Below are 15,982 nucleotides of genomic sequence, written 5' to 3' on the forward strand. Positions count from 1 at the left end.
TCATATATCGAGCTATCCACTCCGATATCTACACGTGTCATATCACAAATGCCACGTAGGATCACTCATTCACTCCATTTGTTCGTTAAACTCAAAGGACAGCAGACTGCTATATCAAATTATGTCAACGGACAAACCAAGGACAACTAACAACCAATCTTCAACCGTCAGATCAAAATCCAACGGTCCAGAATCAACCTTCTTGTCACTAATATAAACCCACTCTCCTTCCATTTCTCCAACTGTTATTTCACACTACAAACACACCAACCCGGAACATATCAAAACGCCATCGTTTTATCCTAACGATGGCGTCGGTTTCTCTTAACGCTTCCGTTAATGTAAGGCTCCGTCCAGTCCCTATCTCCAATCGCCTTCTATTTCCACCGTTAAGTCTTAACAGATCGTTAAATCTCAACAAACCGTACGGTAAACACGGTCATCACAATCTCCGGTCCGCATCTCTTAATTATCAATTACCATTACTTAAATCACTCAACCGAAACCCTAATTTCACCGTAAAAGCATCCGCAGCTTCCGTTCCGGCGAAACCGGATCCGGCGCCGGCTCCAGTACCATGGCAAGGAGCGGCAATGAAGCCGTTACTTGCTTCAATCACTATTGGAGTAATTTTGTGGTTTGTTCCGGTACCGGACGGTGTATCGAAAAACGCATGGCAGTTATTAGCTATATTTTTAGCAACGATTGTTGGAATCATTACACAGCCGTTACCGTTAGGTGCTGTTGCGTTAATGGGATTAGGTGCGTGTGTGCTTACTAAAACCCTAACTTTTGCAGCTGCATTTTCAGCTTTCGGTGATCCGATTCCGTGGCTAATTGCTCTTGCGTTCTTCTTCGCTAGAGGATTTATTAAAACTGGATTAGGTAATCGAATTGCGTATCAGTTTGTTAAATTATTCGGTAGCTCATCGTTAGGGTTAGGGTATAGTTTGGTGTTCAGTGAGGCGTTATTAGCGCCTGCGATTCCGTCTGTTTCGGCTAGAGCAGGGGGGATATTTTTACCATTGGTTAAGTCATTGTGTGTTGCTTGTGGAAGTAATGTAGGTGATGGAACTGAACATAAGTTAGGGTCATGGTTGATGTTAACTTGTTTTCAAACGTCGGTTATTAGTTCGTCTATGTTTTTGACTGCTATGGCTGCGAATCCGTTGAGTGCTAATTTGACGTTTAATACGATTAAACAAACGATTGGTTGGACTGATTGGGCTGTGGCTGCGATTGTGCCTGGAATAGTTTCGTTGATTGTTGTGCCTCTTGTTTTGTATATTATTTATCCTCCATCGGTTAAGAGTAGCCCTGATGCGCCTAAGCTTGCGAATGAGAAGTTGGAGAAAATGGGTCCCATGACAAAGAACGAAATCATCATGGCTGGAACTTTGCTTCTTACGGTATGATGACTGATTAACTTTGTACGGTTAAAGTAATGCATTTTAGTAATAACTGTTATTTTAGGTTTTGAATGCATATTTTAGTGGCTTGACTATGTTTTGAGTTAAACAGCACCAGCTTTCACCTGGGCTTTGCATTTGGGTAATTTGAATGGGATAATATGAATGTAAATATTATTAGTTAATTAATATGGTTATTTGTGCATATTGTTGTACTAACTGAACCATGGTATGCATGTTTCATATGCTAGTTGTATATTGGCTTGTAGTATGCATGCTGTTAACACCTATTTCCTTATGAGGTAAGGCTTAGTATGTCAACAAGAGACTAGAAGTGATCTAGCTTTTAGGAGGGCGGAGTGTTGCCGATTGATTTTTACCCTCGGGAAATAATCCCTGCAGACCCGGTACACAAGTGTAGAAACTTGTGGGGTGGCTTAATCAATCTGTCGTCCGTAGAGCGTAAGAGTGCTAGCCGGATGACTTCTAGTGAGAGAAGGTAGAGAGAGAAAGAGAAGTGAAGTCTCAGCTCTCAAAGTTGTCAGAATATCTGAACTTGTGTAAAATGACGACCCAAGGGGTCTATTTATAGTGTCAGATCTACCAGATTTGTTTGGGGACACGTGTCGAATGATGATACGTTCTGTTACATGTGCTCCGAAATTTATGCTAAATGCGGCGCTCTCCGGCCAGGGCTTATGCGCTAGGTGGCCTTCAGGGCTTACGCATGACGGAGAAGCCTGTACAGCGGAGAACGCTGGACGGACAATATCCACAAAACTGTTGTTTCCAGCCTTCCTGATGCTACTTTTATGCAACCATTATGCCTTTTATGTGTGTATACGATAGGATACACCATTACATGCCAAAGTATATGTCACATTCCACTTTCTGTGGGCCACTTAAAGAGAAGTTCAAGGTGTTAGTACTCTTCTAGTAGGACCCATTACTAAAAGATATGCATCTTCTTACTCAAATTCTTTGAATAATTTAACCTTTATCTCAAAAGTTTGAATTGTCGAGTTTCTTGTCATAACATTTATACTATGTTACGAGTATTGTAAGCTAGTTTCTGCTAGTAGCACAAGGATGTTTATATGTATGTTTAGACAAAAGAGTGGTCACTGTTGTAAAACTCCTAGGTTAATGCCGAAAACCCCCCTATTACTCCTTTTAGGAACCGGCCGATTCGATATTCTAAAATCCGAGTAAATAATTGGTCAATGGGTTGAATTTGAATTTAGGTGGTCAAACTCGGATTTAGACTGTCAGAATCGGTCAAAGTTAATATAGGTCAATATATATTTATGAATTTAAATAGAATTTTAGAGTTCTTGAACAAATGAAGATTATGTTTATGTTTTTAGACAATTAAGTTAACGTTTATGTTTATTTTTATAGATTTCTTATATTTACACATAAAATTTTGAAATTTATAATTTAAATGTATAAAAGTCCAATCCAATTACTCCCTGACTTGCCGTGTACTTCCTCAAATGACCCGACCGAGTAATCCTCGAGTAGCGATTTTTGTAACCTTGACAATGGTCTATATTCTCATTACTTAGAGGCTGTTTATTTTTATTTTATATTTGGGGAGGGTCTCTGATTCCACGTCTTCTACAAACAGACCATTTTTCAGATTAAGTGACAAAATAAGTGACAAAGAAACAACAATTTTACTTACTGAATTAAGAGCAGTTTACTTTTTTTTTTTTTTTTTTTTTTTTTTTGAATTTTCCTCTGTTTCCATTTGCCTCTTATTCTGGAGGCGTGTATGATTCCATGCCTCCTGGAACAGACCAATTTTTCAGATTAAGTGACAAAGAAACAACAATTTTACTCACTGAATTAAGAGCTGTACAGAAACAGACCATTAAGTGGTAAGTAAACCGGCCCTAAGCCTCTTTAAGGGTTAGTTCCATGTGATATATGATGAACTTAAAAATAGAAAAAGACTATAGAACATACATAATGTTATATGTTCTACATAGTAGTATATCTTACTGCAGATTATATCCTTAAATACAATACATTATAGAGTACACCAATAGATTCTTGAATATCTAGAGCTACAAGTTCTTTTAATATCATTATATCCAATATTTGCTTATTCTGCAAAAAGTGTCTTGCTTGATACGGTTCTTGAGTTTATGTAGTTTTACGATCTGCTTAAAAGTCAGAAATATATGAGTAAAAAATATCTCCCCTTATGATTTTGATGATTGAATTAGGTTGGGCTATGGATATTTGGAGGGATGCTTGGTGTTGATGCTGTAACAGCAGCTATTCTTGGACTGTCTGTTCTTCTAATAACTGGAGTTGTGACATGGAAGGAATGTTTGGGTGAAGCAGTTGCCTGGGATACACTTACATGGTTTGCTGCACTCATCGCAATGGCTGGGTACCTTAACAAATACGGTCTCATCTCCTGGTTTAGTCAAACAGTTGTCAAGGTACGCACGTCATTAGTTCAACGTTTATTTTTGCTAGAAACGAGTAGCCAAATGAGTGGGCTGGGCAGGTTGGGTTACCCATTATGGTCGATGCGTTTTTGTACAGTATTTTAGTGCATAATAATATGATTACAATAGCATAGAGGTGGCAAAATGTCATGTCTAGGTGACAGGTCGTCATAGGTGCTTTTTGGCACGGATTGTGTTGTTTTTGAGTTGAAACACTTTTTGTTAAAGGTTGCAAAAGATTAATTTGCTCACTAATATTTCTAGATTTATAGATATTGATTCAAATGATTTGCTGCATATATGTACAGTTTTTGTTAAATAGAACCAAGTTTGTAAACGTCGCGAGCCGGGACAAGTCAGTCGGGACCTTGGAGGGTCGAGTCTTGCGTTGACCAACGTTGTTTTTTAGTAAAAAATAAATCAAACATATATTTGTTACACATACATATACCGAACATAAAACATAAGTATTTCAAAATTAGATATATGACAAAAAATCTAATTTTAAAAAATTTAAAGATTTTGACTTGACTTTGACCTGTCTCGGCCCTACTTTGACCTGACTTTTAACGAGGTGAGTCAGAACGGGCTAGTCACCAAGCTGACGTCACGGCCGACTTTTATGACAGTGAATAGAACCTAGTAATCCATTATTAAGTAAGCTAGAAGATATTGGCTCATCTATTATTGTACATTGGGGCAGAGGGGCACCTTGCCCCCGGTGGATTTGAAATTTTCAGGTTTAAAATTTGAGTTTGCCACCAAAAGCCTCCAGATTTTGCCCCCAACCCAAAAGCCCATGACCCAAAAGGTTGTATTTGTATGGAAGAATGGTAGAAATTTTTTTACAGTGAATGTGAACGTTTTAAAAAAAAAAAATTCGCCCCCGGTGAAAAAAAATTCTTTTTCCGTCACTTCTTGTATAGTCTCATCTCCTACAAACTACTGAATTGTTCAAGGACGTCCTCTCATATATCTTTATTTTTTATTTAAAGATTTCCTCCAATAGCAATAAACATAACCAAAACGCAAACATAAGAAACATTGTATTTTTTCTGCAGTTTGTAGGTGGGCTAGGTCTGCAATGGCAAGCATCTTTCGGCATCCTCGTTCTTCTATACTTCTATTCCCACTACTTCTTCGCAAGTGGGGCCGCTCACATTGGTGCCATGTTCACCGCCTTTTTATCAGTTGCCAGTGCCCTTGGGACCCCACCATTATTTGGAGCCATGGTTCTTGCATTCCTCTCTAACCTCATGGGCGGGTTGACCCATTACGGAATCGGGTCAGCACCCGTATTCTATGGAGCCAACTATGTCCCTCTTGGCAAATGGTGGGGCTACGGGTTCCTTATTTCAGTAGTTAATATCATCATATGGCTTGGTGTCGGTGGTGTTTGGTGGAAGTTTATTGGCTTGTGGTAGACTCAAAAAAAATCTAACCAAATTGTCTCGGTATCGAATCTGGTTGTGAGATTTTTCTTGAGATTCTTTCATTTTGCAAATAATTTTTTTTTTCATATGTTGGGAGGCTTGTGTAGGTTAAGATGGTATACATGCCTTGAGGCTGATTTATATTTAAACTTGGTATCTATTTACCCTTAAAAGTTTTGGTGGTTTAACATAATCTTTGTAATGAATTCTTGCATCATCATGTATACTTTATGTATGTAACCTACATATACTTGGATTAGTTCTATGTTTATCTTGTATTCCCTTCATCAATTTGATGACTTCGCGAGATTAGAATGCTCTAGTGTTGCAGAACTCGGAATTATTTGGTAAGTACTCAGTTTTTGCAGTTCGGGGACTATTCCGCGAGCACTCGGTCAAAACTAAGATCGACCAAAACTCGGATCATTCGTAAAAATTGGTCAAAGTCAAACTTAGTCAACATCCGGAGTACTTTCCGATTTGCGAGTACTCTATAAAAAGTCTCGACCAAGTACTTTCTGAGTAGCGATTTTTGGAACCTTGCAATGCTCATTATAAGTTGGGCTTATGGATACGCGTACTATTAGATAAAAACCCGCGTATACAGAGTGGAGTTTAAAACTAGATTTACATGGTACAAACCAAGAAACCTAAAACATATCAACTGCTATACACTAGCGTATGAGGTAGAGCAAGGAATTATTGTTCTAATATACACAGTTATGATATCAATTTTCGATTATGGGACGATATTCTATGGACAATAATGAATCTATCCGTTTCAATAAATCTATGCCGTACCCTTGAGAAAACACCATGGTCCTGTTCTTGTTCCTATCCTGCAAGAACACATGATAATAGAACTTGATGATGTTTGGTCGATAAGATTAGACAGTAAATGAGTAATATCTGATTCTGTTTAAAGCATGTCAACAATATAATAAAAATGAACATGCAAATGTACCTCCAAAATCCTGCAAATGCTCTCAAACTCATGTATAATGTAAGAGCAACCCATAGTCCAACAAATCCATGGCTGGAGGCGACTAATATCGATAAAATGCTAATTATAGCAACCAGAACCTGAGTTACAAAATTCAAAAAATTCGGTCATCAATAATGTTGGTCTTTTTTTTTTTTTTTTTTTTTTTTCTTTCTTTTTTACAAATATTAGACCTAAAAAATGATAGTGAACGAATTGGTGAACGAATTGGAAATAGACAAATACAAACTTAGAAGTCACAATGAGTATACCATAGAATATGCAGCATATGCAAAATCAGATGCTCCAAAGTTAACACCGTCGAAAACAAATGCTAATGCGTTAATCGGTTGAGTTGCAGCAACAAACTGATACATAATCGTATTGAATATTTTTACTTTGCATAAAGAATCAAACAGAAATGAGAAAAATAGTTTTTGTGAAGCAACAAATACCGGTATCCCGATGCTTATAAGATGAAGAACTCCAACGTCTTTGGTAAACAATCTTGCGCCAAATTGTAATCCGACTCCTAAAAGTACAGCCAAGGCTACCCCAAGTACCAGACCTAACTGCATCACCAATTTTTACCATCAGTTGAGTAAACATTTTCGCTGCTTTAGTTTTTAGTTTCGCGTTTCAGTTTCAGTTGTTGTTGTTGAGTAAACAATGTGCAGAATTGGGTTTTGTTGTTGTTGTTGTTTCGGTTTTCAGTTTTCAGGCGTTTCAGTTTTCTGTCAGGTTTCGACACGACCCAACCCATTTAAACCCCAAGTACTATACATAAGTGAAACACGAAACTAAAAACTGAAATTGCGAATCATGAAACTTTGAATAACGGGTCTCGTTCCCACCGAACCCATTTAAACCCGACCCATTTTAATCCGTCTAACAAATCTGACCCATTTGACCCATGACCCCTTTCGACCCATTACCCAACCTGATCCATTTGGATCCGTTCAAAAATTAGAACCCGTTGACCCATGACCCATTTTAACCCAAAACCGTTTTGACCCGTTACCCAAACCTACCCAACCTGACCCGTTTGCTAGGTATATTATATAGTATAGGTGTTATTTCAACCCATTTACTATTAAATTGATGAACTCTGTTTATTGTTCGGCTCCTCGGATTCTACATAACAAATTTTTGTCATCATGTCACGTAAGCAACATGCTGACACATAAAACATACCTGCAAAACTCTTGAAGCGGTTGCAGTGACCTTCTCGTAGTCCATTCTTGCAAACGCACTTGCAAGTATAGCCTTCAAATAAACGATGAACGATATGTAAATCATAGAACTTAAAAGTTGGTATGGTTATAATGTTTAATGCTGACCTGTCCAGCGACAGCTAAACCGTCTGCTAAAAGTGAAGTTGCAAGCCAAACTTGCAAACAAACTTGAAACGCAGCCATTGTCGTTGATCCTTGTCTTGCAGCCATCGATGCAGCTAACGTCACACAGAATGTTACAGCCATAACTCTCATTAACAATAGAAAACCTATCAAACACATAATCGAAAACAAAATTTGAAAATTATATGATTTATAAGTATAACCAAACTAAATACCATTAACAAAAATAGTTATGTTATCTAAAGAAGTAAAGAACCACCATTTTTAGATATACACCACTAAATGTTCATCAAAGTGTTGTAGTGTACAATGCTTTAAACCATATTTAGTGATGTATAGCTAAAAAAAAATAGTGGTGTGAGGATCTATCACCATTTTATACAAACTCACCATTCTTGAGAAATCGACCAAATTGAAGGTGCTTAGAATTAGGCGGTACAAGATCGATCTTTTGTACTAATTTCCAAAACAATATTATCGAGATCAAGTACCTAGAGTAAAAACCGTCAAAACATTTCATGATAGAACAATTTGGGCCGTTTTAACCGAAGAACAAAACACAAATTGTAGACGAACTTACTGAGACATAACATGAGCGATGGCCGCACCACGAACCCCAAGACCAAAAACAAAAATAAATATTGGGTCCAAAATGATGTTTGTCACATCTCCTGCAACTAAAAAACAACCAAAAAAATCTTGTTATTAATTGTTACATGAATTTAAAATTTAACGAGGGTAATTTCGTCATTTCACTTACCAGTGGCGTACAATGGTGTTTTCGTATCTTTAAAACCACGATACACTCCTTGCATCGCTAATGAAAGCAGAACGGCTGGAGCACCAAGCGACCTTAGCTTTAAATATTGTTGCGCAGGGGGTAACATTGGAGAGTCCTATATATGTAACAGTAATAACTAACCTGTACCACACAAAAAATAATAAAAAGGAAATGTTTCGCGTTATTATGATTATGTACTTTTTTACTTACAGATTTAATCCCCATAAACCCCAACACGGGTTTCGCTCCAAGAATCAGAAATGCAGCTTGTAAAAACCCCAAAATGCCCCCAATGATTAAAGCAGATGAAGCTGATGGTATCTGCTTCTTCTTGTAGCTCGATACTATTGACTCCATATCTAACGACTCAAACTCTACTCATAAAAAAAAAAAAAAAAAAAAAACCGTTACAGTACATGTGTAATAAAAAAAAAAAAGTGGATATATATAAATATGAAATAAGTATTAATTTGTGACATACTATTAGTTGTGTTATCATGTTGGAGCAATGTTTTGTTTTCGCTATGAATAGGGGGCCCTTGCATTTCCAAATTTTCGTTACTTGAATTCGAGAGGGCATCTTCTTCAGCTACAAAAGAGGTTGTAATGCTTACTAGAGGAAATATTGCGATGCGTGATACTTGGTTGAATACTGCTATCGACACTCCTACTGCAGCAAGCTCTACCGCACCTGAATTATATATTTATTTATTTGATTTTAGATGTTTTGTTACAATTTATTTTGTATTTTTCTTGTTAACTGATCATTGTTATTTTAGAAGTATATCTAGGAACACACTAGAGTATATGATCATACTGTTGTATATATACATACTTGAATATGTTCTTTGCATATTTAAGAATGATAGTGGTTACTTTGTGACAATATGAAAATTAAATGTTGCAATTTGAAGAGAGTGAAATTACCAATTTGACCAATGAAGGCTGTGTCAACAAGAGAAGCAATAGGGTCAGCTGTTAAAGCCAATGCAGCTGGTAATGCAATTTTGGCTATTTCTATGCCAAGCTCATCCATTTTTAATGCAAACCTGCAATTTCAACTATAATTTCAATCACTAGCACCAAAAGTTTAGAAAATAGCTTCTAAATTACTATGTAAATGATAAAAGATGTCAGCTAAAAAGTCTTTCAAAATACTATTAATACATACAAATTGGTACCAGTTTTGGATAGAATGAAATTCATAGAATGACTTGAAACTTTGGAAATGCAACTGCCCCCTATTAAATGTGAAAACAAATATTGGCACCAAGTTTGAAGAGGGCGTCTAGTTTTGCTCAGATGTACGAGGCCTAATCGGATTTTATGTTGTGCGATGTTTGAACTAAGACTTTTTTGAAGTTATCATAACACCAACTACCAGTGGGCTATCTTAATCGATTGTTTATGACTTAAGACTCTTTTTAAGGGTGAAATTATTCTAATGACATGATTATGATGATGCCAAAGTAAATCCTCATTTACATTTGAGTGCAATTAAGTTTATGCATAGCTAAATTTATAATAATAATAATAATAATAATAATAATAATAATAATAATAATAATGATGATGATGATGATGATGATGATGATGATGATGATGATGATGATGATGATGATGATGATGATGATGATGATGATGATAATAATAATAATAATAATAATAATAATAATAATAATAATAATAATATAAAAAATTCTCACCTGCTCATGCTTATTTCATGTGTTTATTACTTGTAAAATAAGTAAATACATAGTTTTCGGAAAAATAATAAGCAATCACAAACACTCCTTAATAAAACTATCAATCCCATAATATTTATATTTTATATTTATATTTGATTATTTTTTCTATGTATATAGATAACAAATAGATAAGTTATATAAAAGTAAAACTCTAAACTAGTTAGACGTTGAGCGTTCAAGCCCGTTAGGAGTCATGCATATATTTGTGGATAGATTGGTGTGTAAGTCTACTTTTTTTTTTTTTTTTTTTTTTTTTTTTTTTAAAGGAATAAATATCACTCCATTATTTGTAGTAAATGGAAAGGTACGTACCTAGCATCTTTAAAGAAAATGGACATTCCATATGGACTTCCATCATGTTTCTCAGCCATGACCCTTTGAATGGAGGGCAAATTTGTCAATTCACATACAAACAGATGCTTCCTCCATTGATTTTCCTGCAAGAACCAAAATTGATCAAAGAACATGAAACATGAAAAACACACTTGAAATCCATATTCATTTAATAAAAAAATTGTGAAGATATTTATATGGAGTTGGTTTTTTTTAGGCTAACGGGAAACATGAGTAATTTTTACTAGATATACGCAGTGTATATGAAAACGTATATAGTAGCAGGTTGGATTAGCCAAAAACATGAAATGCAAAAACAGAAACAGGAAAAAATTAAGGTAAACATTAAAAATAATTGCCTGATGTTTCTTGTATTCTCTTTTCTTTTTAATGGAATTCTTGGCGGATCGGAAAAATAAAAACTGGAAAAAGTAACAAATATATGATAACTTTAGAAAAGTTTGATGGTGAAGGTGATAATTAAAAATCAGCAGTTGAAGAGAGTGTTTTTGTAGTTAAAAAGACATAGACTTGTAACAGATTATATTGTTAAATAAAACTAGGAGAGATTATAAGAAAGAAGGTTGTAGACCCTTTAGTCATGGTTGAGATTCCCTCGTTTCAACATCAAATATTTATCACCATGAGTAATGGTAAGTAGGACTAGTAGCTATTAATTGTACACTTGTATTTATTATTATTATTTTTTTAATATATTCTTCTTACACTACAATCTAAGTTTGTAAAAGTATATATTGTCCATCATATACTACAAAATACGAAGAGAAAGTTGTTAACAAAATTTGACCGATCACTTGATCAAGAATTAGCAAAGAATTTAGTGCACAAGTCAGCTATTGGTGTGAGATTAAAGTCTATTTAAACCTTCCAAAGTGAGATACCTAAATTCGCTTGTAGTACAGCATTAGGAGTTGAATTCCGTGTGAAAATCCTACTTTTTGAAGATTGGAACACTTGTAAATATGATCCCAAGGTATGTGTTCGGATCTGCAAGATAAAGTTCGGTTGAAGTTTAACATTTCCTAATAGTCTTGAAAAATTGCATTGTAGGAGCAAGATTGAAGAAAACTACCTATATGGATATGAGGTTTTGCCGCTTCAAGAAAGCTTTGGACTTAGTTTTCGATATGTTCATGCATCAATTGGGACACATAGCTTGTAAAGTGCCAGGTTCAAATGTTAGAAAGTACGAAACTGATGTGTATATTATCTTTATGTTTTCAAATGGATTGATGGGTTCAAACGTTACGAACACCCTAATTTTCGAATTCTTAGAATGTGTAATATACTAGGTGGAAGTGAAATTCCTAGAATATTTCCATTGATGCATTGGTTTGACTGTTTGTTTACATTTGAGTAAATCAAGAATAAAACTAAAATGGGGAGGATTTGTTAGTGATTTTAGTGTAATCAAATGAATCATTTTGGTGTACTGAATTTACTAGGTTGAAACTGAAAGCAATCTCTAATACTCTAGAACGGATTTGGAGAGTATGGAGTACACGTCCGCCAAAGCGTTAAAGAGATTACTTGAGTTGGGTTTTAGTGTGTGATGAAACAAACTAAGTTTGGTTGTCCAGGCATAAGGTGCGCCGCAGTTGGATGGTGCGCCGCACCGTATAACGGGAAAGGAACGTGTTGGTAATAGAAATTTTTGGTAGGTTAAGGTGCGCCACTAAAACGTCTTGTCAAATATCACGTGACAATCAACGTTTACCAGGTCCCACAGCTCGGTCATTACCTCTATATGATCATTTGAAATAAACCTTTGCATTCATTTTTATTAATGAAGATTCCCAAAGATGGAAATCTAAATAAGTAGTAAGTTTTAAAGATAACAAACATATAAAGTATGCTGATATAAACGCCAACTAAAAACCATAACTAAAAACCGTGACATGATATAATGTATAAAAACTTGAATGTAAAGTATTGTTTTCTAAATCTGCTACACCATATGCAGACCTCTAAACACCAGCGGAAACAAATAATCAATTATATACCTGAGAATAAAACATGCAAGAAAATGTCAACAATAATTTTGGTAGTTATACGTTTAGTATAACGAATAATATTTGATTAGACTACAAGATTTTATATTTGGAAACATTTAATAATAAATAACATTATACTTCCATGAGCACTTGGTAACCCAACTTAACTCAACATTATTACCCTTAGTATAGACAATACATTGTGACAAGTGTATTAAGATGAAGTACTATGCAATCCATTTAAGACTAGCACGACTAGCACAGAATGAGGCGGTTAGGCCCGATAGATATATCAATAGGATTCGCGCCCACTGGTGTCATAAACCAGTAGTTAGAGGTTACCAAATTAGGGTATATTTTGTCACAACTCATATAGAATATTTTGAACACTTGTGTCTAACATGTATGAATAAAAGCATGTATTCTCATCCCAAAATATTTAAAAGATTAAAAAGATTTAGAAAGGTGAGACTACAACTCACCTTAGAGTGCACAGAAGATATAACACACGTACATGAATAATAATAGATCAAAGATGATCTTCACTCCAACATAATTACGAAAGTAAGTAAAAATCTAACTTAGGTCAAGTTAATGCATGATAGTCCTAGTATTTGAAGTGGATTTAGGATTTGGTGACAAAAGATTTGATTAAGTTAAAGTATTTAGTATACTTTCTATTTTTAATAAGATTATATTTTATGAAAGTTTATATTTATAGTAAATTTCCATGTTTACAAAGTTTCTATTTTTAAAAAATATCGTTATTTAGAAAGTCAACTTAAGTCAACTGAAACTCAAACGAGAATGTCAACTGAAAAGCCAACCAAGTCAACCTAAGTTAACTTTGATATTTTAATTCAACGAAAAGTAAATTTCAGGTAGGATTTAAAACTCATGGAAATTTGATTGTACAATTTTTATGGCGTCTCAATTTTATTTTATATATTAAATTTTTTTTCTTAATTATTGGCCGGAGGTCCACTCGGAAACAATCTCTTTATCCGTTGAATAGAGAGAGGGATGAATTTCTCTACTTTTGAGAGTGTTTTCACTCTGGGTGGAGAAATGACTTGTCTTTATTCTCGAATATGGAAAGGATTGTCTACATCTCACCTCCTCCATACACCACTTACGTGGTATTGGGTTTTGTTGTTGTTGTTGTTGTTGTTGTTGTTGTTGTTGTTGTTGTTGTTGTTGTTGCTGCTGCTGCTGCTGTTGTTATTGTATAATACTATTTGACATAATATATGTATTTATTTCTATATAGTATAAGTTTAATGAAATTAAATTAATTTCATTAAGTTATCATAAGTTTAATGATATAATAGATATAATTTAAGTATTTAATTTAATTAGTAATTAAATATTAATTACATCATTAGTATTTTAAATTAATAATAAGATATTAATTATATTATAAATTTTTAATTGAATTATTATATCATAAGTATTTAAATATGTTGGTTGAATGTGGATTAATGCACTAAACGGTAAACTTAAGTATGATTAACCAAAGAATATGTTTTGATGATGACACATACATATGCATAAGTGATGACTGACATCTTAACATAAAACACGCAAGGTCACAAATCCATACTTTATCTTGCAACGACCAAGTCAAACATAGGTTAAAGAATGAAATTAAAACTTCAGCTAAACACACGGTCGAGGTACGGTCGACCGCATAGTCAACCATGAAAACCCAAACTGAATTGCAACGCAGTTTTGTGAAAACAAGTTGCACGGTCGCCACCACGGTCAACCGCAGTGCGACCGCAGTTTTCTCTGTTATCATTTTCGACCAAATAAAGTTTGACTAGTTTCCGACATCTATAATTCATGAAACCTTTCTCAACATGCTTAGAATAGATGCCTTCTTCATACTCAACCGAGGTTTGGTCATAAAAACACTAATTGTGATTAATTGCGCCTAATGACATCTTAATGACAAATTAACCAAGATTAGGCATAACACATAAGTGTTAATCGACAACTTGAAATCTTAATTCTTATCTAGATATCCTTAGTATGATCATCAAGTACCAACACACTTAAGCCAATGTCACTAGAACAATGATTGCTATTAGAAAAGACTTAGTGATTAATTAAGGCTAAATGAGGAACAATGCTCTCAAGATTAACTAGTAATGACTTGTAGTCCTAAAACACACTTAGATACATTTAGGATGGTCACCAAGTCCTAACTAGAGATTGCTCTTCCCTTGTGCATGTGTTTGACATTAATGTGTGCTTACACATTAATCATGTAATGTGTCATATTGCACATTAAACTTATTAAGTGCTTAAATTATAAGTTATGCAAGTATCTATATGATTGATCCTAGAATAACTATCTCTTGCTATGTGAGTATTACTTGCTACTTGCCAATATGCTTAATACTCTTAAACTTGTCAACTTGATTAATATGTTTGCTATGTGCTCATTAGTTAGGATTCAAGTAACTAACCTACTCCAATAGATTAAGTGTAAAATGGTTCACAATGAAAGTATAGTAAATTGTCTATTTGATCTAGTCTAAGTAACTAAGGGTGATTGCTTTTAACTTAACTTTGATGTCTCTACATGCTTCATGATTATCTTATAGAGACATTGTTCAATTAATCTCTAACTAAACTTAAAAAGAACATGACTTGTGATTAATTGAAACTAGGAAGTTAATGACATAGTGACTAGTCTTTAGAATTGAACCAAATACATTAATGTGACTAACTAAGTCTTGACCAAACTGAAATTTCCCTAAATATCAATCAAGACACTTCTCCAAGAATGTTGGGTTTGCCACTTTTGAAATGATTAGTCACTTTCATGCATTAAGACCAAATCTCACACACTTAATGCATATAGTACTTGTATAGGATGTTTGGTTTCTTTTGCAGGTGCTAGAAGGAGTAAAGGTGCCAAAATATGGTGTTCAAATTTGAGTCAAACGGCTATACAACGGATACCTAATTTGGACTGGAGCACGCACGGTCGCACCACGGTCGACCGTGCAGGCAACCGTGTGTCAACGGCTATTTTTTGAATCTCACTATAAAAGGCAAACATTTAAGAGCATTAGAAGCTGACCCTCTTGCATATTTCAAAGGCTTATCTCCAGTGATCATAAGTGCATCAATTACTACTCAAATGTGATCAAGCAAGAGAAGATTCTATGATCTTATAGATATAGAATTGGGTTGTTGTAAACTCACTAATCAAAATCATTTATCTTGTGAGTTTACTTAATGTAATTTATGTCCTAGTATTATGTTAGGATCATCATTGCAAAGTGTATAAGTCTTGTAACTTCAATTAGTAGAAGCATAGGCTAGCTTAGTGATCCACTTCTTTAAAGGGACTTAGGAAGTTGATTAATCTTATTTGGAGATTAATACTTGTCCAAGGTGAAGACAAGTTGATCTAGGTTGGAGTTAATCTTTCAAAGGGATAG

General features: G+C 34.7%; 2 protein-coding genes across 3 annotated transcripts; one reads left to right on the top strand and one right to left on the bottom strand.

The window, feature by feature from the left end:
- Window positions 1-226: 226 nt before the first annotated feature.
- Window positions 227-5,598, top strand: LOC139876536 (dicarboxylate transporter 1, chloroplastic-like). Its single transcript, XM_071863873.1, has 3 exons — window positions 227-1,409; window positions 3,644-3,865; window positions 4,936-5,598. Exons 1-3 carry the CDS (start codon window positions 309-311, stop codon window positions 5,296-5,298), a joined length of 1,686 nt encoding a protein of 561 aa, XP_071719974.1. The 5' UTR covers window positions 227-308; the 3' UTR covers window positions 5,299-5,598.
- A 274-nt stretch (window positions 5,599-5,872) lies between these two features.
- Window positions 5,873-11,058, bottom strand: LOC139876279 (protein DETOXIFICATION 42-like). 2 transcript variants are annotated; one of them, XM_071863582.1, is made up of 14 exons: window positions 10,869-11,058; window positions 10,489-10,613; window positions 9,356-9,477; window positions 8,910-9,119; window positions 8,639-8,802; window positions 8,408-8,543; window positions 8,228-8,324; window positions 8,038-8,138; window positions 7,630-7,793; window positions 7,484-7,555; window positions 6,745-6,861; window positions 6,562-6,657; window positions 6,272-6,390; window positions 5,873-6,146 (listed from the first exon to the last, which is right to left on the bottom strand). In XM_071863582.1, exons 2-14 carry the CDS (start codon window positions 10,545-10,547, stop codon window positions 6,098-6,100), a joined length of 1,506 nt encoding a protein of 501 aa, XP_071719683.1. In that variant the 5' UTR covers window positions 10,548-10,613; window positions 10,869-11,058; the 3' UTR covers window positions 5,873-6,097. The 2 variants fall into 2 exon arrangements, with proteins under 2 accessions (XP_071719683.1, XP_071719682.1); XM_071863581.1 differs by lacking the exon at window positions 10,869-11,058 and having other exon boundaries at window positions 10,489-10,806.
- Between the last annotated feature and the right edge of the window lie 4,924 nt (window positions 11,059-15,982).

This window comes from Rutidosis leptorrhynchoides, chromosome 11 (assembly GCF_046630445.1).
Source record: "Rutidosis leptorrhynchoides isolate AG116_Rl617_1_P2 chromosome 11, CSIRO_AGI_Rlap_v1, whole genome shotgun sequence".
NCBI classification, from domain to species: Eukaryota; Viridiplantae; Streptophyta; class Magnoliopsida; order Asterales; family Asteraceae; genus Rutidosis; species Rutidosis leptorrhynchoides.

Bases quoted from the DNA above. Each gene is read 5' to 3' on its own strand.
- LOC139876279 (XM_071863581.1), bottom strand. From the start codon at position 10,643: ATGTTCTTTGATCAATTTTGGTTCTTGCAGGAAAATCAATGGAGGAAG. The intron at 8,544-8,638 runs GTAAGTAAAAAA...TTACATATATAG, and splicing joins GGTTTATGGGGATTAAATCT to GACTCTCCAATGTTACCCCC. The intron at 8,325-8,407 runs GTAAGTGAAATG...GTTGTTTTTTAG, and splicing joins AACACCATTGTACGCCACTG to TTGCAGGAGATGTGACAAAC.
- LOC139876536 (XM_071863873.1), top strand. From the start codon at position 309: ATGGCGTCGGTTTCTCTTAACGCTTCCGTTAATGTAAGGCTCCGTCCA. The intron at 1,410-3,643 runs GTATGATGACTG...TGATTGAATTAG, and splicing joins CTGGAACTTTGCTTCTTACG to GTTGGGCTATGGATATTTGG. The intron at 3,866-4,935 runs GTACGCACGTCA...TTTTTTCTGCAG, and splicing joins TTAGTCAAACAGTTGTCAAG to TTTGTAGGTGGGCTAGGTCT.